Raw genomic sequence first — 26,497 nt, forward strand, 5'->3', positions numbered from 1 at the left:
TTCAAATATTTGAGAGTTGTTTCCCCCAATTGATTTTTGCTAATATCAAGCATCGTGTTAGTTCAGGCAGGCCACGTCAGCCAAGTTCGCAGCCAACCTTAATTTTATTTTTTATTTTATTTTTTTTGGTTGTTTTTTCCTGTGCAGTCATACATTGCAAGCTTTATTAGGGGTTCATGTACAAAGTGCTGAAATCCTATTGTAATTGTAAGGATTTGTAAAACTGATCGTGCAGACCAAACCGTAAGTGCTAGAGACTTGAAACCTGGCCAGATGAGTAGGCCTCAACTTGGGGAGAACCAATCAGAGTATGACCCCAGTTGGCCCATACTTGGCACTACAGCAACCAAAAGTACTACATTTCTCATAACTTCTAGACCGTTTGACTTAATCAAGGTTTTTACACCACTGTGATTGATCCTTGGCTCAAGAAGGACTAAATTATATCGGCAATTTCAATTTAGGCAGCAAATATTTTCTGCTATGTCGAATTTTCTCCAAAACCTACTTTAGCAAACTAGTCCCTGGTTTTTCGGCAAAAAAAGTTGAACTTTTGCATTTGGGTGGCTGTAACAGGGTCATTTAGAAAAGGGGCGTGACAAAATACACTCAAAAGCCTATAAAACCTAAATGAAAACTCACTAAATTGCCTTAAGTACTTAAAGGCCTTAAATGCTTGAACCCCGCTAAATGCTGCTTGCAGCTTTAATCATGTATTTGTATTTTTACAACTCATGTAATTGAGTATTTCAATATGCATGCATTTACTGGTTCTGTTCCGTATCCCAGGGGAGTTTGACTTGCTGCTCTCCCCGCTCTGTCCAGGCAAACCAGCATGGACAGGTGTTGGAGTTTTTGCCCAGAACAGAACCATACCGCCAACACTAACTGTACGCTATAATTGCAATACATTTATATACTTGGCAAAGTGGTCCTGACTGAACTGACAATACGGTGAACATTTTGTGTTAATAATTGTATGGACCTTCTTCTCAAGCATTTTTAAGAAATGTAGAATCTGTTCAGACTGCTTGCTGATGCTTCATATGAATGTAATTTTGTTTATTGTCCTGCTCAGCACGCGTGTTTCGCTCCTCGCCTCAGTTCGGAGTGACGCTGGTGACCTATGAGCTGCTGCAGAGGTGGTTTTACGTAGACTTCGGTGGACAGTAAGACTCTCACACTTCCTAAAACTTTCAAAATGTTATAGTAACACTTTCTTCCATCAGGAACAAAAGCTCGGGGGCACACAGTGTGAATTTGAAGAGCACTGAAATGTCAGATGCCCTGAAATTTCATTAATAGCTGTTTAGAGAGGGCTGGCTTTGTAGCAAAGACTCTCATTTCGACGGCCACTTTGTTACATCTGAGGCAGGGAGGCCTAATAATTGCTATTCGAGAAAGCTTCGAATGCCTGGACTTGAAAGCTGTTTGCGGCATCTTTATCTCTCCTGCTGAAGCGAAAACACCCTCGCTTTATGATTTAGAAAGGGTCAGCTGACTCACCGAAACCCTGGAGGTGACATTTCTAGAAATGCTCTTCTATAGCCACATGGCTCCATGTGTCCAAGTGATTTGAGGTGGGGAGAATTGCTTCGACTGTAGTCTGTTCCAGTTCTGGACAGAATGACCTTATTTTCCCATGGAACATTCTGCTGTCCTGAAAGCCAGAAACCACAGGCACATATAAAAGAACATCGTACATATATATATATAGACCTATGTGTGGATTTGTTTTTATACCTGTTTATATATTGATTCATGTGGCTCAGTGGGCAAACATGTGTTGTCATATCGAAATGTTAACTGGAGATAATCAGCCTGACTGAATTGTAAAAACAAGAATTTTTCCTCAAGTTATGGAACACAAAATAAATGCTTTTTCTCGAAAACCTTTCCATTCAGGCACACACTGTTTTCGGACAAATCATACAGTCAAGTAGCTGAAATATCTGAAACAGTTCTTTGAGTTGACATTATTTTATGTGAAAAGAAAAAGTGAGGATGCGCTAATACTGAAATTCTAGCATGTTATGACTGTAAACAGATGACTAATAGTACTTTAAATATAATAAAATGATAACACTATACCTGTGGAATGCTTTTAAAGGAACAGTGGCCTCGAAGGGATTTACTCACCCCAAAAACTGTGTGAATTTCTTCTGTTGAACAAAAGAAAAGATATTTTGAAGAATGTGGGTAACCAAACAGTTGATTGTCCATTGACTTCCCCATAGTATGAGCTATTAAATATCCAATACTGGCTAATATACATTTTATTTTTATTTTTAAGGATGATATTGGCAATAACCAATAAGGTGCTGAGACATGCATCTCTAGACATGAAAGTAGCCCCACCTTACAGTCCTGCTACTGTTTAAAAGTTTAGTGTCAGTGATGTTTTTAAAAGAAATCTGCATTTATTTGATCAAATATTTTTGCTGAATTTTTCAGCATCATTACTCCAGTCTTCAGTGTCACATGATCCTTCAAGAAGATTTGATACTTAAGAAACATTTCTGATTATTACCAATGTTGAAAACCGATGTGCTGCCTAATGTTTTTATGGAAACCGTGACATTTTTTCAAAAGAACAGCGTTAACCCTGAAACATAAATATTTTATTACGATATATATATATATATATAATGTGTCCTCGTTGAATGAAAGCATTCATTTAATAAAAGGAAAAATCTTGCTACGAGCGATAGTCATGTACAGTTATTATACAATGACATAATTTGCCATAATCTGATCAGAGATATGAATATTTAATCAGAACCAAGTTATGCTAAAATAGAGAATCTGAGAGGAATAGCACATGCATAATACAGAATTAATAAAAAGATGATTTTCCTTTATCATACAGTATGTCTATAAACATTTTATTGGTTATGCTGACCATTAAAAATTCAAAAGAATTGTTTTAATATTCACGTCTGGTTTATGTGTTTTAACAGACTGACTGAGCTACTGCATGATTATGACTTCATTCAAGCTAAAATGTTAAGACGACATCCTAAAATAGGATTTGTGTCCTAAATGGATTTTTTTTTTGTTTTGTTTAGTTTAAAGGAAACCAAGAAACCAGTTCTGGTCTTTTCATTTATTTTGTGTTCCATAACTTGAGGGGGAACTGTTCTTGTTTTCACTATGCAGCCAGGCTGTTTATTCTTGTTTGACAGGACAGGACAGGGCAGAATGTGAAGTCTGCCTTTGCTCCTCCTCCTCATCCATCTTCTCTCTCGCTCTCTCCTCACCACAGAAAACCAGCTGGCGCAGAGCCTACTCCCAAGTCTCGGATCAGCCTCCCGGCGCCCAATCCTGACCACATCGGTGGCTTCAGGTTGGCCGTGGCCACGTTTGCTGGCATCGAGAGTAAATTTGGACTGCATCTACCACGATTCCAAGCGTCTGCCGCCCCCCACGCTTGAGGCAAACGCCTGCACTACAGGGTGACGCTACCCTTCACTGGAACAAACACATGAATCTCATAAAACCTTCAGCAGGAAAACTGAAAAGGATGTTTCATGTGAATATTAATGCATATTACAGCTTTAAAGTAGATAGGGGCGATCTACCAAAGTTGGGATGGTCGTGGGACTTGGTTTTTGAATTGTACATTTTTCATTTGATTATTTTATTTTAATTTATTTACCTGAAAAATTACCTTTAACAAACTTCCAAAATGATTAAATGGTTATGACCTTCCCAATCAATTCATTGTGTTTTACTAAATTTGATCCCCTTTTATTTCATTTATAAAATGAACTCAAGTCAATTGAGTTTTGACAGTACTAGCATATCCCGTAGAAACTAAAAGATTTATTTATTTTTTAAGTGATAGATGTGTAACTGTTTACATTTTCTTTTCTCCTTTTACCATTAAACTATGTAATCACATACTACTCGCGTTTATTTCATTACTGATGTGGACACTCACATTTGAATGTATTATAGTATTCCATATTTATGTTTGAATCGTGTTTTGGGGAGATACAAGCAGTGTTGATTTATAGTCCGGAGACCAAGGTTTTTACAGATAATGTACTGTATGTTAGTACTGCATTTCTTTAATTGAAAATTGAGGTGAGAACATTATATATATTGAGCTGTACAGTAGAGCTGATTGTACAAAGTGTGTAAAGATTGTGCCTTACTATAAGTATGGCAGCAATAGATGCACTGATTGTAAGAAATATTTATTAAAAGATCAAAGCAAAACTGGTTTAGAATGTTTTATTAATCACTACTCATTGCATTTAGCCACACACTTCTCACCTATGGTTTTCAATAACATCATTTCTAAAATGTGAATTCTTTTAGCAAGCACATAATACCTGTTTGCATTGCTATAACACTGATGAGAAAGCCACTATTGATGACAGTTAAACGTACACGACTTTATTTGTCAATACTTCATGCAGGGAGCTCAGTACAAAAATATACACACACTGTTCAAGTATACTAGAAATAACCACCAACCAACGTCGATAATGCCTTCCTAGCAGCAGGTTATTTCAAATTCACATTTTCAAACATGTTATGGACTGATTTAGCAGTAAATGCTATCAAGGTAATGAGACGAAACACAACAAAAACTGCACACAAGCTCACAGAAAATAACTATTTTACCATAAGCAACAATATTAAAGGGATCGTTCACCTAATTATGAAAACTGTCATTCCACACTTGTATGACATTGTTGTGCAGAATATGCAGCTCTTTTCCATAATAAAACTGGTTCATTATTCACTTTCATTATTTATATGACGCGATTCAAGATCGATTCAATTTTATTCCTTTTTGCTGTCATATTTCAGTCCAAATTTAGCGTTAGAGCTGAAAAGCGGTTTGAGAAACTTGATACTAGGAACCTTCTAACTTCAAATTACGCAAAATAGAAGTAATAAATAAATAAATGTGAGTTGACTGAATTGGTTCAGCTAAACAAAATAGCCTACATTCTGCCTCTGAAAACAGACAAGAGTAAAAGATTGATCTGGGTGTTTTAAGATTTACCAGAAAATAATCAGAAAACCTTTATTTCTATGCTACTCCCCCTCCCCCCAAACCCAATTAAAGGGATAGTTCACCCAATGTGTCTTTCTTCTGTTGAACACAAAATATATTTTAAAGATTGTTGGTAACCAGACAGTTGACAGAAGCCATTGACTTCAAATCAATGAAGTCTTGTAAACTGTCTTGTTACCAACATTCTTTAAAATATCTTCTTTTGGGTTCAGAAGAAAGAAACATACAGATTTGGAACAACATGAGGGTGAGTAAATGATGACAGAATTGTCATTTTTGTGTGAACTATCCCTTTAAGAACAATCCCCGCCCCCCAGCCGATTCTAATTTCATGTTAATCACAGTGTACATTGCCAACACAGCATTGAAACAAATACTAACCCTTAAAGTCACAATTAAATCAAATTGACTTATTTTTATGGGTTATTGGAGGATAAATTATGTACCTGTGTACATCTTTTTTATTATTAATTCAAGTGCCCTCGTAATCTTTAATTGAAGTAACTTCTTGAAGCCACATTTTCTTTCTTTTCTGAGGACGTTTTCTGCCACAAGGGGGGAGAACATGCCACTCGCGTGAGATCACAGCAATAGCAAACCAAAACCATCCAATCAAGGACAAAAACAGGTCCCGCCCTACATCATTTCTTGTTTGAGAAGCCATTTCAGAAGACTATCTTTAAGACTTTAACCCTTACCTCAGTGTAGCATTGGTAGCATTCGGCTTTTTTACAGTTGCGATCAGATCAACTAATTAGATCTATTTCTTGAAAGACTGAGCAATGAAATGAGCTCGGGGGTTAGGGTGTGCAGTATTGTTACCCAGCCCTAGTAAACAATGCAACATTTTTCATTATTTGGATAAACGGTCCCTTCGGATAAACGGTAAACGGCACAGCACTAGTGGACATGCTAATTGTGTGTTACATCAGGCTCAGTCTGGGTTTGTGACGATGCTGATCCCGTGTTTATGTGGTCAGTTCCCCAGGCCCCTCCTCCTCACCATCCCCGCGGTTGGCACGGATCTCCATCAGTGTGTGTCCGAAGTGTGTCCAGTCCTCACTGTGGGGCACGGCCAGCTGCAACAGATGAACGTTTGAGAAATCCAGTGCCAAAAACACCCCCCACATCTCCAAAACGCCACATCAAGAGCAAAGCTACGCATTACATGTGCTGTCACAGTGTGGGAGAGGAGAGAGATCACCACACATTGTGATTCAGAGACAGAACAATAAAGCTGCTTGTTTGGCCTTTGAGTGCTGAATATTTATCGTGTCAGTTCTCAGGAAGGGGAAGATGGGGACTATGGGCCGGCTGGGTGACGATGTGGGATCGCTTTCTGCTGTCAGAGTCAGATTTAGACGAGAAAGGAAGGCTGCCTGCCGCCCATGCATAGAGAGAGAGAGAGAGAGAGAGAGCGAGAGAGAGAGAGAGAGAGAGAGAGAGATCTACAGGGTTTAATTAAACAGGAATAGAGAGGTGGGAGGAGATGACAGCCACTTCCAAACCAAAGGCCAAATCAAGCTCTTTTATAGTACAGCAGGTGGTCTTAAGAAGCCTTCATCAATACATGACCTTATAGGACTGGGATTTCATCCCTGTATATATATATACTGTATATATATATATACACACAGTATTACATACGGTACGATCATATAAATATATATGTTTTCATGGACATTTTGCGAACTGAAATAACCTTGCCTTGTCGAAAAAATATGTGATATTTTACTGAGCTTAAAGGGTTAGTTCACCCAAAAATGAAAATTCTGTTAGTATTTACTCACCCTCATGTTGTTCCAACCCCATAAGACCTTCGTTCATCTTCGAAACACGAATTAAGATATTTTTTATTAAATCTGAGAGCTGGATCACTCCTGCATACTAGTGCATAGGCTTCTTGAGGAATTGAAACTTGCTGGTCTCGAAAATGTATTAAATACATCGTTAAAATAGTCCAAGTGACTAACAGTGGCTCAATCTTAACTTTATCAAACGACAAGAACACTTTTTGTGCACAAAAAACAGCAAAAATAACGACTTTATTTCAACTATTCATGTCCTTCTCTCTCTGCCTTGAGTCAGGTTACTAGTTTAATAGCGTAAGCTTCTGTTATTGTACGTCACACGCATCACACATGACCAGCGTCGGCCAATAGTGAGCCTACGTGTGACGTAGCTCTACGCTATCACACTACGTTAACTGACTATAGGCCCATAGAGAAGGAAGTGAATAGTTGAAATAAAGTCGTCATTTTTGTTTGTTTTTGCGCAAAAAAAAGTATTCTCGTTGCTTGATAAAGTTAAGATTGAGCCACTGAAGTCACTTGGACTATTTTAACGATGTATTTAATAACTTTTCGAGACCAGCAAGTTTCAATTCCTCAAGAAGCCTATGGACTAGTATGCAGGAATGATCCAGCTCTCAGATTTCATCAAAAATGTCTTGTGAAAAAAGAAATATCTAGTGTTCCGAAGATGAACGAAGGTCTTACGGGTTTGGAACAACATGAGGGTGAGTAAATACTGACAGAATTTTCATTTTTGGGTGAACTAACCCTTTAACACTAAACACCATTATGGTCTCCCTTTCTATGATATCCTTATAATTTTTCTATGAAAAGTCAACTTTAAAAAAAAAATCTGTAAAGTTATTTGAATATTGAAGCAGTTATTTATTTATTTATTTTTTCGGTAACACTTCACAATAAGGTTTCATTTGTTAACTGTGGTAGTTAACATGAACGAACACTAAACAATACTTCTACAGGATTTATTAATATTAGTTAATGTTAATCTCAACATTTACTAAGAAATTGTTATTAGTTGTGAACCAACATGAAAATATATATTTTTTTATCAACTAACATTAACACGTTAATAAATGCTATAATACATAAAATATATTGTGCATTGTTCCTTAATGCATTAACAATAAATTAAGTTAACAACTTTAAAGAGATGTCAAATTGGGCTTGTTTCTTAAACAAATTTAAAAACCTAAAACTACCTCATTCTAGTTGGAAAAGAGTAAATCACTGTATCTATGAACTGCAGTAACAGGGTCAGGTTTGAAACATAACCTACGCAAAAATATGAATGCAAAGTAACACCATGAAATACTGTATAACAGAATTCATAACGCGACTCTTCGCTTTGCCACAAGAGGCACTATGACAGATAGTCACATGATCTGTCTTCTTCTATGGTTTGCTAGAACTACAGCTAAGCAAGAGTGTAAAGTCAGGATATTTCTAGCTTTAAAACTCCCCGCGGTTGAAGAACAAAACCTTTTTAACTTCAAAATGACATCTGAACTTTACGCAAATCGACTCGAACGTGGTGAAAACATGCGGTGGTGATCCAAAGCAAATATTTAACAGTCTACTAAATATAACACAAAGGGATCTTGGCAGTCGTCAGAAGTGGTGTGTTCATGTTGGTGACGGCCTCTGCTGAAGGAGCCCATGTCGAGGGCTTTTGGTAAATAAGTCCCCGTTCCACCGAAACCCTTCAACTTTCCCTCACTTCATTTTATTGATGACCCACCATTATCATCAGCCCAAAGAGCCCACATGCTCGACCGACGCACTCTCCAATTACCACAATACACTGAGCTAAGATTAGCACTGCTGCCCCACACATGAGGAGCCCGAAAACAACATGGTGAACATGGGAGTCCTCGTGGTTTTGCTGCTCTGTGGCGGAGACTCATTCATGTGGAGACGGCCTTAAAATAAAAAGATTCAAACAAAAACGAACTATCCTTGCAGACCAAACTCTGCAGAGAGATTCAACTTCACGTTCATTCCGCATCCATGTTCGGGCTTGGAAAGAATCCTGAGAGAATAATAATAACAGTAATCTCACACATCATACTTCTTAAAGGAGTAGATCACTTTATAAAAAAAACTTTTGCTGATAATTTACTCACCCCCATGTCACCCAAGATGTCCATGTCTTTCTTTCTTCAGTCGAAAAGAAATTAAGGTTTTTGATGAAAACATTCCAGGATTTGCTCCATTTAATGGACTTCAATGGGAACCAAACGGTTCAAGGTCCAAAAGACAGTTTCACTGCAAACTGTTCAAAGGGCTTTAAATGATTCCAGACAATGAATAGTCTTTGAAACCTTTGAAAAGGCACTGAAACTGTCTTTTGGACCTTGAACTGTTTGGTTCACATGTTTTCATCAAAAACCTTCATTTCTTTTTCGACTGAAGAAAGAAAGACATGGATATCTTGGATGACATGGGGGTGAGTAAATTATCAGCAAAAGTTTTTTTAAAAGTGAACTACTCCTTTAATTACTGACAAATAATTCATACCTCTCCAACGTCGTATATCCACACGCGGCCCTCGGAGTCTCCCACTGCGACCTCTTTGCCCCCGGCGGCCCAGCGCACGCGGTTCAGAGCGGGACAGCCCTCGATGGTCACGCTGGCACTGGGAACCTGCAGTCCAAACACAATGATGTGTGTGAATGATGCTCTCTCACAGCTCTTAGCTGTAATGTACCGCTCACAAGTGCATTTATTTGACCTAAAATACTGTGAAAGATGTTTACAATTTAAAATAACTTGTTTAATGTATTTTAAAATGTAATTTATTCCTGTGATCAAAGCTGGATCAGTCTTCAGTGTCACATGATCCTTCAGAAATCACTCTAATATGACGATTTGCTGCTCAAGAAACATTTCTGACTATTATCAATGCTGAATCAGTTGTGCTGCTTATATTAATATTTTTTGTGGAAACTGTGAGACATTTGTTTTTTTTTCAAGTGTCTAATAGAGAATAGAAAGTTATAAAAAGAACAGTATTTATGTAAAATATTTTATTACATTATCATAAATGCCCTCACTGTTACTTTTGATCAATTTAAAGCTTCCTTGTTGAATCAAATCATTTCTTTCAACAAAAAAAAAAAAAAAAAAAAAACTGACCCAAACGTTCAAACAGTATTGCCAAATATATCAATTTTGAATCATATTTGGTGATCTGAAAACTTGACGGGTGTAATTTTGTAATTGTATAATGTAAATATTTACAGCCAACTGCCTAAAAAAATTTAGTGCTACGAAATATCACATATCTAAAAATTTTGTTTAACTCTATATTTGTCCAAAATATTAATAAAAATGACACCTATTGTACAGCCCCTGATGTGCTCGCCTTTAGAACCCCCAAAATGTCCACCTGATATTCTTGTAGAAAAATTTGACTTCCACTGATCATACCTCCAATTTTCAAATTTAAGAATTTTGAGTTTTGAGTTTCCCTTCGGAAAACGTGCCTTCAGTTTGTGCATTAACTCTAATTGGATATTATAACTCATAAAACATCAAATGATGTTGTTAGGATGTCTAGTCGAAGCTGAGCTCTAATGGGAAGAGATGAATCCGCTGCTCCACTGGAAAGAGCTTTTAATGATTTCATAAATCATCATGAATAGTCGCGCTGCACACATTAAAGCGATACACAGGCTCTGTTTGTGCGCGTGTGTGAGGTTGATTTCTGCCTATTACTTATGACAGTTAAGACTGGCCTGACACATGTTGTCAGCAAAGATGGAAGCTGTACGCTGGCTAATACAAAAGCTTCCTCGCTTCAGAACAGGCTAACCACAGCCTGAGAGCTATTAGCGAGCAGCTTCCTCCAAGAGTCAACTGCAAGGTTCAATTGGCTGCGAGCTTCTCTCCGCGTAAATTGGAACCAGGCGAGCCCGCAGTCTGTTAATGGTGTTATGGGTGAATTTCTTTATAAGTTGACAATGGAGAACTGTTGGCTGCTTTTTGGCACAAGATCTTTGGCTGTTTACGCATGTGTCGGTGTGTGCGTCAATCCTCCTGGTGTTTTGGATAGCATGCATTGTTCTTGAGGCAACACACACTCTTTCATTATCTCTTCTCAACAGACCAAACAAGCTGTTGATGCTGGAATATGCAGAAGGACAGAGAAGGGGCAAAAGTTACATAGGTCAGGGTCAAAGGTTACTGATATGACACGAAAGGCCAAATTTTCTGCTATGAAAGACATACTTTCAAAACTAATAGAACCATTGCCATGTTATTTAAAAAAAAAATTGTAAAATCTTTGTAAATACCATGCGATATTACATAAATAGATAAGAGTGCACAATACACACAGCAAAAAATTATTTTCTTAATCAGTATTTTTGCATGATTTCCAGAACCAATACTACGGAAGAGCGTATTGCATTCACTTGAGAAAACAAAATCTAACAAGTTAATTGTCTCAGAATGATGAGATCATTTTTCATATAAAAAAACGTATTTCCTCTGTTTTCCTGAATTAACGAGTTAATTATTTCAGAATTACGAGATACTTTTTCATGGAAAAAAGTTTTTGCTCTATTTTTCTGAATTAACGAGTTAATTATCTCAGAATTAGGAGATACTTTTTCATGGAAAAAGTTTTTGCTCTGTTTTTCTGAATTAACGAGTTAATTGTCTCAAAATGATGAGATAATTTTTCATAAAAAAACGTTTTTCCTCTGTTTTCCTGAATTAACGAGTTAATTATCTCAGAATTACGAGATACTTTTTCATGGAAAAAAGTTTTTGCTCTGTTTTTCTGAATTAACAAGTTAATTATATCAGAATTACAAGATAATTTTTCACGGAAAAAAGATTTTGCTGTGTTTTGTAATTAACCAGTTAATTATCTCAAAATTACAAGATCATTTTTTATGGGAAAAAAGTTTTTGCTCTGTTTTTCTGAATTAACGAGTTAATTATCTCAGAATTACAAGATCACTTTTTATGGGAAAAGGTTTTTGCTCTGTTTTCCTGATTTAACGAGTTAATTATCTCAGAATTACGAGATAATTTTGAGATTTTTTTATCTCTGTTTTTCTGAATTAACAAGTTAGTTAATTATCTCAGAATTATGAGATAATTTTACATGGAAAAAAGTTTTTGCTCTGTTTTTCTGAATTTCTGAGTTTGTGAGATAATCAAGTCATTAACAGAACAGAGCAAAAGCTTTTTTACATGAAAAATTATCTTGTAATTCTGAGATAATTAACTCATTAATTCAGAAAAACAGAGTAGATTTTTTTTCTTCAAGTGAATGCAATAAGCTTCCGTACAATACCAATCATTATTATATTAAGATATAAGATATTTTAGTCCTATTTTAGTCCTGTATTTAAGTCCTGTTTTCTGAAGAAGAAAAAAAGGTTTTATCCACAAGCTCACTTTAATTATTATTTTCTTCAGAAAACAAGATTTTATCTCTCTAACAATTTTGTTTCTAAAGTAAATGTATCTTGAGTTAAGAATGTTTATATTGGTACTGGAAATCAAGACAAATATACAAGTAAGAAAATACTTGTTTCAGCATAAAGCTTTATACTGTATACAGAACCTGTTAGGGGTTCCAAAGGATAATTTTATTGATTTTGTTGTTATTCATTTTTTAATTCTTAACAACTTTTATTAATAAAACAGCTAATAAACATAATTTATGACTAGAAAAAAAATAAACATGATGGTATTATGCAATCATTTTTCCTTATATAGAACCTTTTTGGCTCTTTGAAACTGAGTCACAAACTCACAATTTCTGTAATGAAACCTTTTTTTCCAAGAGTGTATATTGTTAGCATGTCGAATATCAGCCAACATTACAGCAAAGCAGGGAAAATATCAAATATTGGCTGATATATATATATATGTATATAATATTGACCAATATTTGATATTGCATTTACTCTAATCATCTAAAGTTAAGCTTTAAAACACTATTCATTTATTAACACTGCTAAACGTAATTATTATTTTTAATGCATTCATTATAATATTGTGAATTTTAGAATTTAGAGTTTTAATATTGGTTATTGGCCAGAACGTTCAAATAATTATTGGCTTATCAGAATGAGCCAGAATTTCAATACCGATGCATCAATATGATAATCATTCATATATAAGGAAGTACCCGATGTAGAGGGGCCTAGTGGTTATACAAGCAGATGTGGGATCCGATCCAGCTCACATTTCGTCCCCATTCGCAAAAAACTTTAAATCAGTTTGGAACCCTTTTTACATTTGTATTTGACTATTTTACTAGAGTTAAACAGGATATTGAAAATGAAAATATATAGGATGGGATTGATTTTATATAATAAGATGCGACAGGAGCATCTTATTATTATTAAAAGTGGTTTCTATATGACAGCTGGTTAGAAAAATAAGAGACCTTGGTTAAAAAAAGAAGGCAATTTTGTCAAATAAAAGATCCAAGCATCATTCAGGGTCAGTTCTGATTAACTATATGATTTACAATCAGTGAGCTAGTTGTTGGTTACCTTCCACCAAACACACATGCAGAGAGCGAGAGATGGGTGAGTGGAGAATCTGAGAGCAGCGTGTAATTAAAGTAGGTGTGTATTCCTCAGTGGACAGGCAGTGTCAGTCAGAACAGATCTCGTTTGACGCAGGACAGATGTAACACTTCTGAGCCGTGGCCTCAGGGGCCGGCGTGTCCAACATTACAGACTGACATATTGTGTGAACGCTCCATGTAGACTAGCAGTAAGTCAACTGTCACATAAACAACATCATAACATGTGATGTACAATGACACTCCATTATCAGTGATAAACGCAGCTGGATCCAGTATATGACAGTTAATATGACCTCATCATTCTTTCATTTCTGGATCGTTTTTGCCTTGTTTTCAGAAAAAAAGTCTGACTCAGGAAAAAGTCCTTAAGACTCATTTTCTGTGTTTTAAATAAACATTTTTTGTACTTCTACAATTATTCTTAATTTTTGAAAATTTTATTCATTTTTTAAATAAACTTTTTTTTAATTCAAAGGCAATTTTGGAGAATATATCTTGAATAATTAATTATTTGTATATATTGTTTAATAAAATATTTTTTTTCTTCATATATTTATATTGTATTAGTTCATTTTCAGTTCTTTGCTCAATTAATATTGCTCAATTAATATGCAATTAAATAATCAATTTAATTGCATATTAAAGTATAAAGCTAACAAAAGATTTGGAACAAGATTAAAAGAAATTCCAGTGGAGTAAAATATTAATTAGATTAATAGATTAATAGATTTATATATATATATATATATATATATATATATATTAATAGATTTGTGTATATATATATGAAGAGTTCAGATGCAAAAGCCTCTAAATGCCATTTGAAATTTTCATCTTTAATGATGATTTTTATCAAACTTGTATATTTAAGTTCAGTAATTACTGAACTTAAATATACAAGTTTGATAAAAATCATCGTTAAAGAAGAAAATTTCAAATGGCATTTAGAGGCTTTTGCATCTGAACTCTTCATATATATATATATATATATATATATATTAATAAAATGAACCATATGTGGTATATATATATATATATATATATATATATATATACATATTACACAAACACACACATATATGTATATATTAATATTCCTATTAATATTCTGCCAGGAACATCATATATAGAACCTTTTAGGGATTCCCATCATGGGATCGTTTTATGGATTTAGTCTTAATTCATTTTGTTTTAATTGAATTTAAAAATGTTAATGATATGTTATGAATTAAGCAGCTTGTAAAAATACTTTATCACTACAAATAATTAAGATAACCTGTTAAGCATGAAAGTATTATGTAATTATTGAAGATATTTCTAATTATCTAGAGCCTTTTTGGCATAAAGTGTTCTTAAAAACCCTAGATTTATAGAAAAAAAAAATCCAAAACACAATTTCTCTTCCCAAGTAAATGTGTCTTGTTTTAGGAACACGTAGAAAAATATTGAAAAATATAAGTGCTTGTCTGTCACTGAAGGTCTTGAGAGACGGTGGCCCTAGAGGACCAGGTTAAACCGCTTGGCTGGGCCGTTGCCCATGGGAACTCAATGACTCTGGAATGGTGGAGAGAGAGGAATCCGCACACATCGGAGTAATTAGCCTTCAGCTTGCAGACTGCATGTGTGTGTGTGTGTGTGTGTGTGTGCAAAGGAACATCGCTGGATTGTTGTGAGCTGTTGGTGAGGAGCTGTCAGAAACCTGATTTAAAGGCGGCCTGTGGGGAGACGCCCATACAGAAAGGAACTTGTTGTTGTTTTGATGCATCTTTTGGCCTGGCGTGATCTGGGGGACCAGACCGAGACCGTTACCTCACCTCAGTGTCGTTGTTCAAGTTCCACAGATCCAGACGACCCATGCCGTCCACGGCGGCGAAGAGCGAGGGGTGCACGGGTGACCACATCACGTCGTAGACATAGTCTGCATTATCCTCGAACGAGTACAGCGGCTTGTTTTGCTGAGGGGGAACACAACATGAGAAACAGGAGGTGAAATAAACAGAGGGCAAACAGGACAAGCGAGAAGGTGGTGGGCTTGTAAGGGAACAGGAAGAGGGTGAGAGAGAGGCAGATTGAGAGAATGAGAGAGTGGCATAGGCAGTAGACAGAGTGGCGCTGCTGCAGCCCTGGGGCCTGTCTGGGATCGGGCTAATTAAAACCTTTGCACATTCAAGCAGTGTCATAAAAAAACACTAGATGAAAGTCTCTCCAAGGTGTACTGTAACCTAAGTGTAACAGCTGTCTGTGGCATAGAAGAAAAGAGAATAAAGGAGAGAGAGAGAGAGAGATGCATTCCGAACAGGTATGAGGGAGACAGCTGGGCGGACCACAGCACGATAATGAACCTCAGAGAGACACGCTGAAGAATGTGACCTGACTCCAACACACCAGGCAGTGTGCACACTTCATCTTTCAAAATAAATACAATCTGCCATGCTAAAATCATTAAAAGTGTGGGAAATGATGAAGATAATGAAAAACATACACAAAACATTCAATATGAATGAATAAACAAAACTTTTTTATAGGCACTAGCATTCAAAAGTTTGGGGTCAGTAGTTTTTTTTTTTTTTTTGAGGATGCATTGAATTGATCAAAAGTATGGAAGCTTGTTTCCGCCAGTGAATATAAAAATAAAATAAATAATTGGGACTTTTTTATCTCACAATTCTGACTTTTTTTCTCACAATTGCCAGATAAAAATCAGAATTGCGTGATATAAAGTCGCAATTGCATGTTATAAAGTCAGAATTGTGAGATATAAAGTCAGAATTGCGTGATATGAAGTCAGAATTGCGAGATATTAAGTCAGAATTGGGTGATATACTCAATTTTTTCTTTATACCTCACAATTCTGACATTACTGTATATCTCGCAATTCTGACTTTATATCTCGCAATTCTGAGAAATAATGTCAGAATTGCGAGAGGTAAACTCGCTATTGTGAGAAAAAAAGTCAGAATTGTGAGATAAAAAGTCGCAGTTACCTTTTATATTTTTCATTATTTGGCGGAAACAAGCTTCCATAAAAAATGACAGTTAAGACATTTATAATGTTACAAAAGTTTTATTTTTCAAATAAACACTGTTTATTTTCTATTCATCAAAGAATCCTGGAAATAGTTAGATGTTTGATAAGATATTGATAAGATTATGATATTTTTTGAGCAGCAAATCAACATATTAGAGTGATTTCTGAAGGATCATGTGACACTGAAGACTGGAGTAATGATGCTGAAAATTCAGCTTTGCATCACAGGAATAAATTAAATTTTAAAGTACATTAAAATAGAAAACAGTTATTTTAAATTTTAGTAGTATTTCATAATATTATTGTTTTTTAAATCAGCATCGGTGAACATAAAATACTTTTACACAGTATTTTACACTTAAATGTTCCTTTTCTGAAGTATATAACAGTAAAAAAGGAGATTTTCCTTTTTATTAAATATTGACAGAACACAATTTTGGTGAAAACAACCCCTTCTTCAACGGTTACAGTGGTTAAAATGCTGATTTAATCAACTTCCACAAAACAGAGAGATAGTAATTGCATTTAAGATCTCGAGGCAAGAAAATTTACCAATGCATGCCGACAAAAACATAGATAGCATATTTCATTTGATGCACATAAAACTAATGCTGTGAGGAAACCCATACTGAAAAATCCAGTATGAAATGAATGGTGGTTTCAGTTTCACATTGAGTATGTCATTTGCCGCTATGGTAATTTTGTTATTTACTTATGTTATGATCAAACCAGTAGAGGTCCAATTAGAAGTTTAACTACGCTCAACAGTCGATCTGATCCACAGGATCCACGGCCACAAATCCAAATCCTGAAGGCGCCAGTGCTGATTCTGCGCTCCCCGAGGACCACAGATCAGTTTGCAGAGCATTCTTTTCCCTCTAACAGAGCGTGATGTGCGCACTCCTCAGCCTCTCATTCATTCGATAACCTCTCTGATGCCTCTGTATAGAGATCTAGTGATGGGGTTTAGTATCAGTACTCTCTGTAAATGGTACTTATTCGTGTCACCACCAACACAGACCTGGATGAGGGCCGCCATGCAGATCGAAAAGTCATCAAGGACTCGCCACGGGCACTTAAGGACGCACATTAGGGCACAAGGAGGGTTTTCCCAGCAGTCTTTGGCAGAAAACATACCAATGGTTTTTCCTTAAACACAATTAGAAGAAAAGGTTCTATATAGAACCTTAAAAGGTTTTGTCAGTTGCTTCATACAGTGCATAGAACATTTTAAGGGTTCCAATCATGAGATCATTTTATGGATTTACTTTAAAAGCAAAGAGTCTGGTCTTTCTTTTGATGCTGTATATTGCATGCTCAGATATTCACATAACGAAATATTCTGGGGGTCATGAACATTTTGTGAAAATTCTCAAAAATGTCTTGCAACTTAAAGGGTAATTCCACCATTGGAGACATGAATATGTATTGAAAGTGGGTCATATATGTAGTAGAATGGTATCATACATTTAGAATTTGGGTCCTTCTTGGCCGATAAAAGGCAGAAAATGACTTTTTAGTGCTTGTGGATTGTAGACAACAATCCCCATAGAGCATTGCAATGCTCAGCCCCGCAGGCCACTCCCACTACCCCGCCCATCAATGTAGACTAGAGTTGAGATCCACTCTACGTTACCGCCTGGAAATCAGATAATGCGCTGATATAATATGACGACATAAGAGCATCAAGGTGGCGCCCACGCCACTGGATTGGCGTGATTCTATATGGGCTTCAGACAATCGGCACACTCACTCTGACGCGTAATTTTACACGTGAAATGCAGCCAAACCTTGAAGCGTTTTGTCTTTGGCATCTTCATTAATCCCCTCGCTATCAGGTTCCGAGAGTCTCCCGCATATTGATAACGGCTCCCTGATGCCCGCAAATTAGTTAAAATCTCCCGGAGTCTAGAGCGAGTGAGCAAGAGCGCGCATGCGAGACAGATCAGACTGTGCTCCAAACTGTATAGAGCGCACGAGAGAGAGGGAGAGAGCGAGAGACTTTGCGTGTGTGCGCCTCATGACATAGAGACTTGTCCACCGACATTTTCGTTCTTATTCGGTCTGGTTATTACCGTTTACGTCCCTATTGGCACCGCGTTTCGGTACCCAACCCTATCCATAATGCATCCGTCTGCGTATTCAGTACCTTCGTCCATATTTTCAAAACGTTTCTGCCGGTGAAATCAAACGCACTGGCACTGATCTGTGGTGGGTCTGTTAGCGCATTAGGTCCAACCCCCTATGGGCGGGTTTGAAAGGGTGGGATCTAGTGCTTGTAGTCTTTACAGAAATCCCCCCTCTTACACTTCCTCCTACAATAACGTAAAATGACGAGCTTTGCGTCATTGTAGGAGGAAGTGAAAAAGGTAAATAGCAGATTTCTCTCGTCTCAGGGGAAAATGAGATGCACGACCATTCAATAGTATGACTGGATTTCGAACAATGGAAATCTTAATGCAAATGGGTGGAGTGTCCCTTTAAAAAAAATAACTTTTTTATAACATAAAAATGACAAATACTAAGTCGTCAATGTCTAAAAAAAGGAAGCCATGTGTCATTTGAAATTGGCGTTATTTGCATGTGACTGATGTGTGTGTGGAGGCTCACAGGGTGCTCAGATCCGAGCTAAGGTGTGCTCACAATCACACACACAGGAGAAAGAGACAGGCCTGCATTCCTGCGGCTCTCCTCAAAGGGGATGGAATTCCCCCGTCCCCAAAAAATAACACATGCACATCCATAACATCCCAGGAATGTTTTAATATCTGTCAGAATGCACAAAGTGTAAGATTTGTTGAGAAAATGCATGGAGCACAAGTAAAAGAGACAGGACGGTATGTTGTGGTTTGGGGAAGCTCAGCACTTTACGTACGCTTGTGCACAAAGATAGCAACGAGTGTGAGAACATGATACGTACACTGTAGCTCTCATTCATGAAGCTCAGCTGTATTAACCATCGCAGGGCCCGAGGCAGAAGATATGCCCTGTTAAATGACCCGTGTCCTCCATCTACTTCAGTTTATTTGGCCGTTTCTGCTTTTTAAGTCCTTATTAACTCGTTTTAAAGGGACAGTTCTCACACAATGCATACTGTGTTTGTGGTCGGTAAGGTTATGTATGGTCGGTATGGTCTCTTATGCTCAAAAAGGCTGTGTTTATTTGATCGAAAATACAGTAAAACGATTTCATTTTTAATATATTCTAAAATGTAATTTATTCTTGTGATCAAAGCTGAATTTTCAGCATCATAACTCCAGTCTTCAGTGTCACATAATCCTTCAGAAGTCATTCTAATATCCTGATTTGCTGCATTTCTGAATATTATCAATGTTGATTATCAAACAATTTAATATTTTTGTGGAAACCAAGATTTATTTTCAGGATTCTTTGATGAACAATCTTTTGTAACATTAAAATGCTTTTAGTGCAAATTCTGTCATCTTCATACTGTTGTCCCAAACCTGTAAATTATTTCATGTTTGGTCGGTTTCTCACACACATCTGTATTATGAGGTACAGTACGTTGAAAGACTTTAAATATAAGAAACGAGACATTCAGAACACTTTTATAGCCCCTTTTAAAGCTCGAAAGCTTCAGTTCCTATTATTGTAATTGCATTGGAAAAGAGCAACCAGAGCATTTCTTTACAGTTCCCAAAGTCATTTGAAAGATTATGAGCATTTTCAATTTTAGACAAACTATTGTCTACTTTCAATTCCTACCATGGTTGTCATTGACATCGCTTCGTCAAGCTAATCCACTTTTCCATAGCTTTTTTTGTTGTTATTATTTGTGCCTCTCCTCCCCTAACATTCCTTCTACATCCATCTTTTATTCATACTTGGCCTCCATGCTTCCCTCACTCTGTGGTTAATGTGATCTGAGCCAGTATCTCCAGACACAGATTGCAGTATCTGTGAGCACAACCATGTCCATACGTCTCCCACCCTAGCCCGCTCTTGCTCAATCTCTTTGGTCCATGTGGTTTGAACCTCAATCAAGAGACTCAATCATTCATTTCTGAACTTGCAGATTAAGCTCCGAGGCAAACAGCCACTGTCCAGTGGTCTCGAAGCTTTGGACACAGAAAGGATTTACTTGCATGTACGAGACACTGCCAAGATACTGTCCTCATGAACAAAGCAGGGCTTAAAATTCCATTTATAAAAGCCTGCATTAATGTTGAATTAGCCTGGTTAGTACATTAAATATTAGGGTTTCATACACAGATAGGGTTTGGTCACACTTTAGATTAGGGTCCAATTCTCATTATCAACTAACTATTAACTACGACTTTTGCCTCAATAAACTCCTAATTACTGCTTATTAATAGTTAAGTTTAGGATTAAGGGATGTAAAATGGGCATGCAGAATAAGGAATGCTAATAAGCAACTAGTTAATAGTGAGAATTGATCCCGAAACTAAAGGTGTTACCAAAAATAATATGATTTGAAAACACCCTATTATCTTACATTTTTTTTAACAACACAACAATATGATAACTATCTGACGAAGCAATAACAATATTAATTTTGTACACACAAAAACCTCAAACAGAAATGTTTGCTGCTGTTAGAATGGCAAGGTTAAAATATTTGCATGTTTAAATATTATAATATCAGTGAATTAACAGAAGTGCTACAAAATTTTAGACCCTTGAATGAATTCATTAATGATACACTGGTAAATGTTTGAATGGCGACTCACTCCAGTCCACGAGCGTCTCATTAAAACGGATAGTTAGTCATGCATCATTTGTTTATAATATCTAGCAATGTGGTGTCAACAGAGTGAGGTGCTCTGATGATGTTCAAGAGGAGTAGAGGATACTCGGTCTTACCTTTGTGCTCCACAATTTTACAGTCCAGTCGAAAGAAGAGGTGACAAAGAGGTGTGAGAAATCGACAGGGCCCACAGCACTGTGACAACTGATGCCTGTCACTGGCCCCTGATGGCCCTCAAACATCTCACATATACCAGCTTTACTGTGGAGCAACACAAAGCGATGGTCAAAAACAAATAGTAACCATTAAGGCTCTCTTCAAACCTGATGCAAGTCTATTAGTGCATGTATGTATAGGTATAGGTAGTAAAGACATTTATAATGTTACATGAGATTTATATTTCAAATAAATGCTGTTCTTTTCAACTCTCCTTTCATCAAAGATTTTGAACTATTATATATTTTTTTCAGTATTAAGTAAAAACATTATTACAAATTGTTTTAAGCATTAATTATAATAAATGTTTCTTTAGCATGAAACGAGCATATTAGAATTATTTCTGAAGGATCATGTGACACTGAAAAGTGGAGTAATGATGCTGAAAATTCAGCTTTGCATCACAGGAATAAATGATATAGTAATATATATATATATATATATATATTAGGGCTGTCAAACGATTAATCGCGATTAATCGCATCCAAAATAAAAATTTGTGTTTACATAATATATGTGGGTGCACTGTGTATAATTATTTTATATATAAATACACCCACATGCTTGTATATATTTAAGAAATATTTTCATGAATATACTGTGTATAGATTTATATATCATTTATATTATATATGACTATAAATATTTTATATATAAATAATATTTTTTTCTTAAATATACATGCATGTGCGTGTATTTATATATATATACAAAATAATTATACACAGTGCAGTGAGTGCATCCACATATATTGTGTAAACTTTATGTAACTATATTATGTAAACTATTATGCAAATTTTTGATGCGATTAATCGCGATTAATCGTTTGACAGTCCTAATATATATATATATATATATATATATATATATATATAAATGTATATTAAATTGCAATAATGTTCCACAATATTACTGTTTTTACTGTATTTTTGTCTTGGTAAGCATAATCATTTCAAAAACATAAAAAAATATTACCGACCCCAGACTTTTGTACAAAGATTATAACCCTTGTTTTGATTGACAGGTGAGTATGTGGTCCTTCGCTGCTGTCTGGGACGAACATCATTACAAACGCCATCAGAAAATGTGGCCAATGGTGTTTCAGACTACCTCTGAATTTGATTTACAGTGAGGAAAATAAGTATTTGAACACCCTGCTATTTTGCCAGTTCTCCCACTTGGGGTCTGAAATTGTCATCGTAGGTGCATGTCCACTGTGAGAGACATACAGTAATCTAAAAAAAAAAAATCCAGAATTCACAATATATGATTTTTTTTAGCTATTTATTTGTGATACAGCTGAAAATAAGTATTTAAAGACCTGTCTATCAGCTAGAATTCTGACCCTCAAAGACCTGTTAGTCTGCCTTTAAAATGTCCACCTCAACTCTATTTATTATCCTAAATTAGATGCACCTGTTTGAGGTCATTAGCTGCATAAAGACACCTGTCCATCCCATACAATCAGTAAGAATCCAACTACTAACATGGCCAAGACCAAAGAGCTGTCCAAAGACACTAGAGACAAAATTGTACACCTCCACAAGGCTGGAAAGGGCTACGGGGAAATTGCCAAGCAGCTTGGTGAAAAAAGGTCCACTGTTGGAACAATCATTAGAAAATGGAAGAAGCTAAACATGACTGTCAGTCTCCCTCGGACTGGGGCTCCATGCAAGATCTCACTTCGTGGGGTCTCAATGAAGGTGAGAAATCAGCCCAGAACTACACGGGAGGAGCTGCTCAATGACCTGAAAAGAGCTGAAACCAACGTTTTCAAGGATACTGTTGGTAATACACTAAAACGTCATGGTTTGAAATCATGCATGGCACGGAAGGTTCCCCTGCTTAAACCAGCACACGTCAAGGCCCGTCTTAAGTATTTGGATGATCCAGAGGAGTCATGGGAGAAAGTCATGTGGTCAGATGAGACCAAAACAGAACTTTTTAGTCATAATTCCACTAACCGTGCATGTTTGGAGAAAGAAGAATGATGAGTACCATCCATAGACAGTATAAGAAATGGACAGCAATCTCATTGTGATTTCTGGATTTTTTTTTTAGATAATGTCTCTCACAATGGACAACGATTGGAACTTTGACTTCCATAGTAGAAAAAAAATAATTATGGAAGTCAATGGTGCCAAATTTCCAATCGTTCTTCAAAATATCTTCCTTTGTGTTCGGCAGAAGAAAGAAACTCACCCGGGTTTGGAACAACTTGAGGGTGAGTAAATGATGACAGAATGTTCATGTTTGGGTGGAGTATCTCTTTAAGGGTTATCATGGACAATGTATGCATGTGTGTGCCACTCACCTGCCATGTCTGGACGCTGTATACACTGTCCCCTCCTCACTGCCAACTATATAATTATTGACGTCTCCAGTGGGAAAGGCCATCCCAGTCACAGCCACTGGCTTAGACTTGTTATAAACAAGCTCCATGCTCTCCTACAATTGAGCAGACAGACTTTTATACAGGTGTGATAGATGCTGGTAGTATCAGGTGTTGATCAGATGTGCCAGAACTGACCTGAGGCTGCGACAGCATATCCAGGCTCCAGGAACACATACGTCCATCTGTGGACACAGTGATCAGGTTGTTGGCGTTCTGCGTGCCGACCACATTGACGCAGTACACTGGGTGCTTTGAGAAGAAACATATACAGCATGTCACATACAAATTCGTATACAGTACCAGTCCGCATGGGATATTTGTTGACCCAACAGGTTTGATTAAACCATTAAAATATGAGGAAAATGTTTCATATGTTTTTTAAAATATCAATATGAGGGAAGAACAAAACACAAAACTCGGTTAAGGTATTTATCTGACAAAATTATTTGGCAAACTACAGCAAAAGGTTTTATTTTACTATGCAAAAAAAAAAAAAAAAAAAGCATACATTGACTACAACATAACAGGTTTATATTTTGTTGGTTCTCTTGTTTTTGCATGTGTTCATAACTTCTTCGTATGACAGCCTGGCCAAGAATTATGTTGCACAGTTTCATTGCATTCTCACGAAAAAAGCTATTGATTCCAAGTACAAATATGCAAAATGCTTACAAAATCTATAACAATTTAAAAATATATACAGTATTTGAATACAACTGTATGGCCAGCAAACATGCTGCAAAATTAAAGCTATGAACTGAATGTGTACACAGACACAATACCTAGCCTGTGAACTAACATGGCTCGGGCATCTGCCCGTCTGCAAATACAGTTGATTGTGTGAATCCATTATGTCGTTATTGCCGTCAATTTGATTTTGTTTTTTGACCAACAATGGGCTCTTTCAGATGAGCCGGTGGAGTGGTGAGACGGCGGTCGGGACATAGGCTTTCATTATTGAGGGCACGGGAGTTTAAACCCTCAGCATGTATGGCATTCAGGGGCCGTGTGTGTGGCAGCTGAGCACAATAAGGGTCTATGGACGTCCCTTTTCTCTGCTACTAGGCTGTACTGTCTTTATTGCATGACAAGGAGTTAGATGGGGCTCATTGAGCCTGACTGTGCTGACAGACGGAGTCTAGCCCTGGGTAGACTTTTGCACAGAGAGAAGACGAGGTCAGGAAAATGTTGAGGGGTGATTGCTCCCGGTCCCAACATTATGTCCGATTAAAGGGATAGTGCACTCAAATTGAAAATTCTGTCAGCATTTACTGATCCTCATGCTGTTCCAAACCAGTAAGATTTTCCTTCTCCAGAAGAACTCAAAAGGAGATGTTTTTAGAGGGATGAATGTGTATTTAAAATGGGTCATTTACGTATGTAGAAGAAATGTGAAATTATTTTTGAATTTGGAGCTTTCTAGACTGAGAAAAGCCAGAAAATGTATTTTTCAGAGAAGAATCTCACTCTCAGAATGAACACACAGTGTCGGACATCTTTTTTTGGAAGCTAAGCTAGCAGGCCCTTGTTCTGTGGAGAACGCTGAGTAATAGGGGTTACCATCCTCTTTTTCCTTGACATGTCTGGCCGTAGATGTCCGGGATTCAGCTTTTGCTTTCTGCAGTCGCCATTCATTGTTTACATTCACACTTTTGTTTCAATTTAACTGAATTCATTCCGAATGTAGTGTTTACATGAACGCTAAACAAGTGATCGGTTGATGTGCGTTTTAACATTGCTAAGAAAATTCCCGCTCCTCCGTGAGATAAGAGACTGGTGCGTCTCACAGGTGTCGCTGATCGGTAGTCACGCCACCGGCCTCGCGTCGTTCTTCCACGGCCCTCACTCGTCCCGCTTGCCACAGTAAACATCATGAATGGCGACTGAAGAATGCAAAAGCCGAATGCCGGACATTTTGGGCGATCTCGAAACACTTTTTCGTTTGTTGTTTTCACTTGTTGTTTAACTACTGCGCTCTGTTATCGGTAGGCGTGGCCTCCTAGGGCAGCAAAGCAAGTGCATTCTGGGAGTCTTTCATCCATATAAGCCAAAACATGCGGGACAGACCCTACTACTGACTGTAGTCTTGAGCCTCTGGCCAAAAAATCCTCCGATGACACAAAATGGCGATTTTTGCGTCATCAGAGGATTTTTTCCAGACAAAAAAAAAAACATAAATCTCTCATCTCAGGGGGATATGAGGGCGGAAAACATGGTAATTTGAAAATACTACAGGTTTTCTACTAATACAAAGCTTAATGCTAAATCCTGAAGTATCCATTTAAGAATATTCATGCCATACAGGATAAGTCGTTACTTAATGAAAATCTTGCTTGACAGTCGTGTTCAGCATTTACATTAGTGTATAGAATAGAGCAGCTTGGGCATTCTGATATAATATCTCATTTTGTGTTCCACAGAATATCACTCTTTCACAACACTTTGGTCTTAACTTTAAATTGCCCCTATTATGAGGTCATCAAAAAGTATTAGTAAATAATATTATATTTAGGGGTCTCTAACAATAGGTTAATATGCATCCAAGATCAAATAACACTTTAATTTTCTCAGAATATACATTGCTCATCACCTCATTTCTCAAAGAGCCTGAAAACGGTTTGTTTGAAGATTCAGTCTCTCTAAAGCCGTCGTTTCCGAGAGCCTGCTCTACTCTGATTGGTCAAACGGCCCAGTCTGCTGTTATTGGTCGATCGCTTTCAG

The 26,497-nt window shown here is 36.8% G+C and overlaps 2 protein-coding genes across 4 annotated transcripts in view; one reads left to right on the forward strand and one right to left on the reverse strand.

Moving 5' to 3' along the window:
- Positions 1-4,665, forward strand: part of slc25a13 (solute carrier family 25 member 13) — a 44,543-nt gene extending 39,878 nt beyond the window's left edge. For all 3 annotated transcript variants that reach the window (XM_089123149.1, XM_089123150.1, XM_089123148.1), the window contains 2 exons: positions 1,079-1,169; positions 3,266-4,665. In XM_089123149.1, the coding sequence (XP_088979275.1) occupies positions 1,079-1,169; positions 3,266-3,434 (260 nt within the window). In that variant the 3' untranslated portion in view covers positions 3,435-4,665. The remainder of the gene's footprint in view (positions 1-1,078; positions 1,170-3,265) is intronic.
- The window catches only part of dync1i1a (dynein cytoplasmic 1 intermediate chain 1a), a 72,950-nt gene continuing 50,678 nt past the window's right edge, over positions 4,226-26,497 (reverse strand). Inside the window, exons 12-17 of the mRNA XM_039680700.2 lie at positions 23,912-24,025; positions 23,696-23,829; positions 21,282-21,426; positions 15,223-15,363; positions 9,367-9,492; positions 4,226-6,114 (exon numbers count right to left, since the gene is read on the reverse strand). Of these exons, the coding sequence (XP_039536634.2) occupies positions 6,004-6,114; positions 9,367-9,492; positions 15,223-15,363; positions 21,282-21,426; positions 23,696-23,829; positions 23,912-24,025 (771 nt within the window). The 3' untranslated portion in view covers positions 4,226-6,003. The remainder of the gene's footprint in view (positions 6,115-9,366; positions 9,493-15,222; positions 15,364-21,281; positions 21,427-23,695; positions 23,830-23,911; positions 24,026-26,497) is intronic.

Source organism: Pimephales promelas, chromosome 18, assembly GCF_988280905.1.
Source record: "Pimephales promelas chromosome 18, fPimPro1.hap1.1, whole genome shotgun sequence".
NCBI classification, from domain to species: Eukaryota; Metazoa; Chordata; class Actinopteri; order Cypriniformes; family Leuciscidae; genus Pimephales; species Pimephales promelas.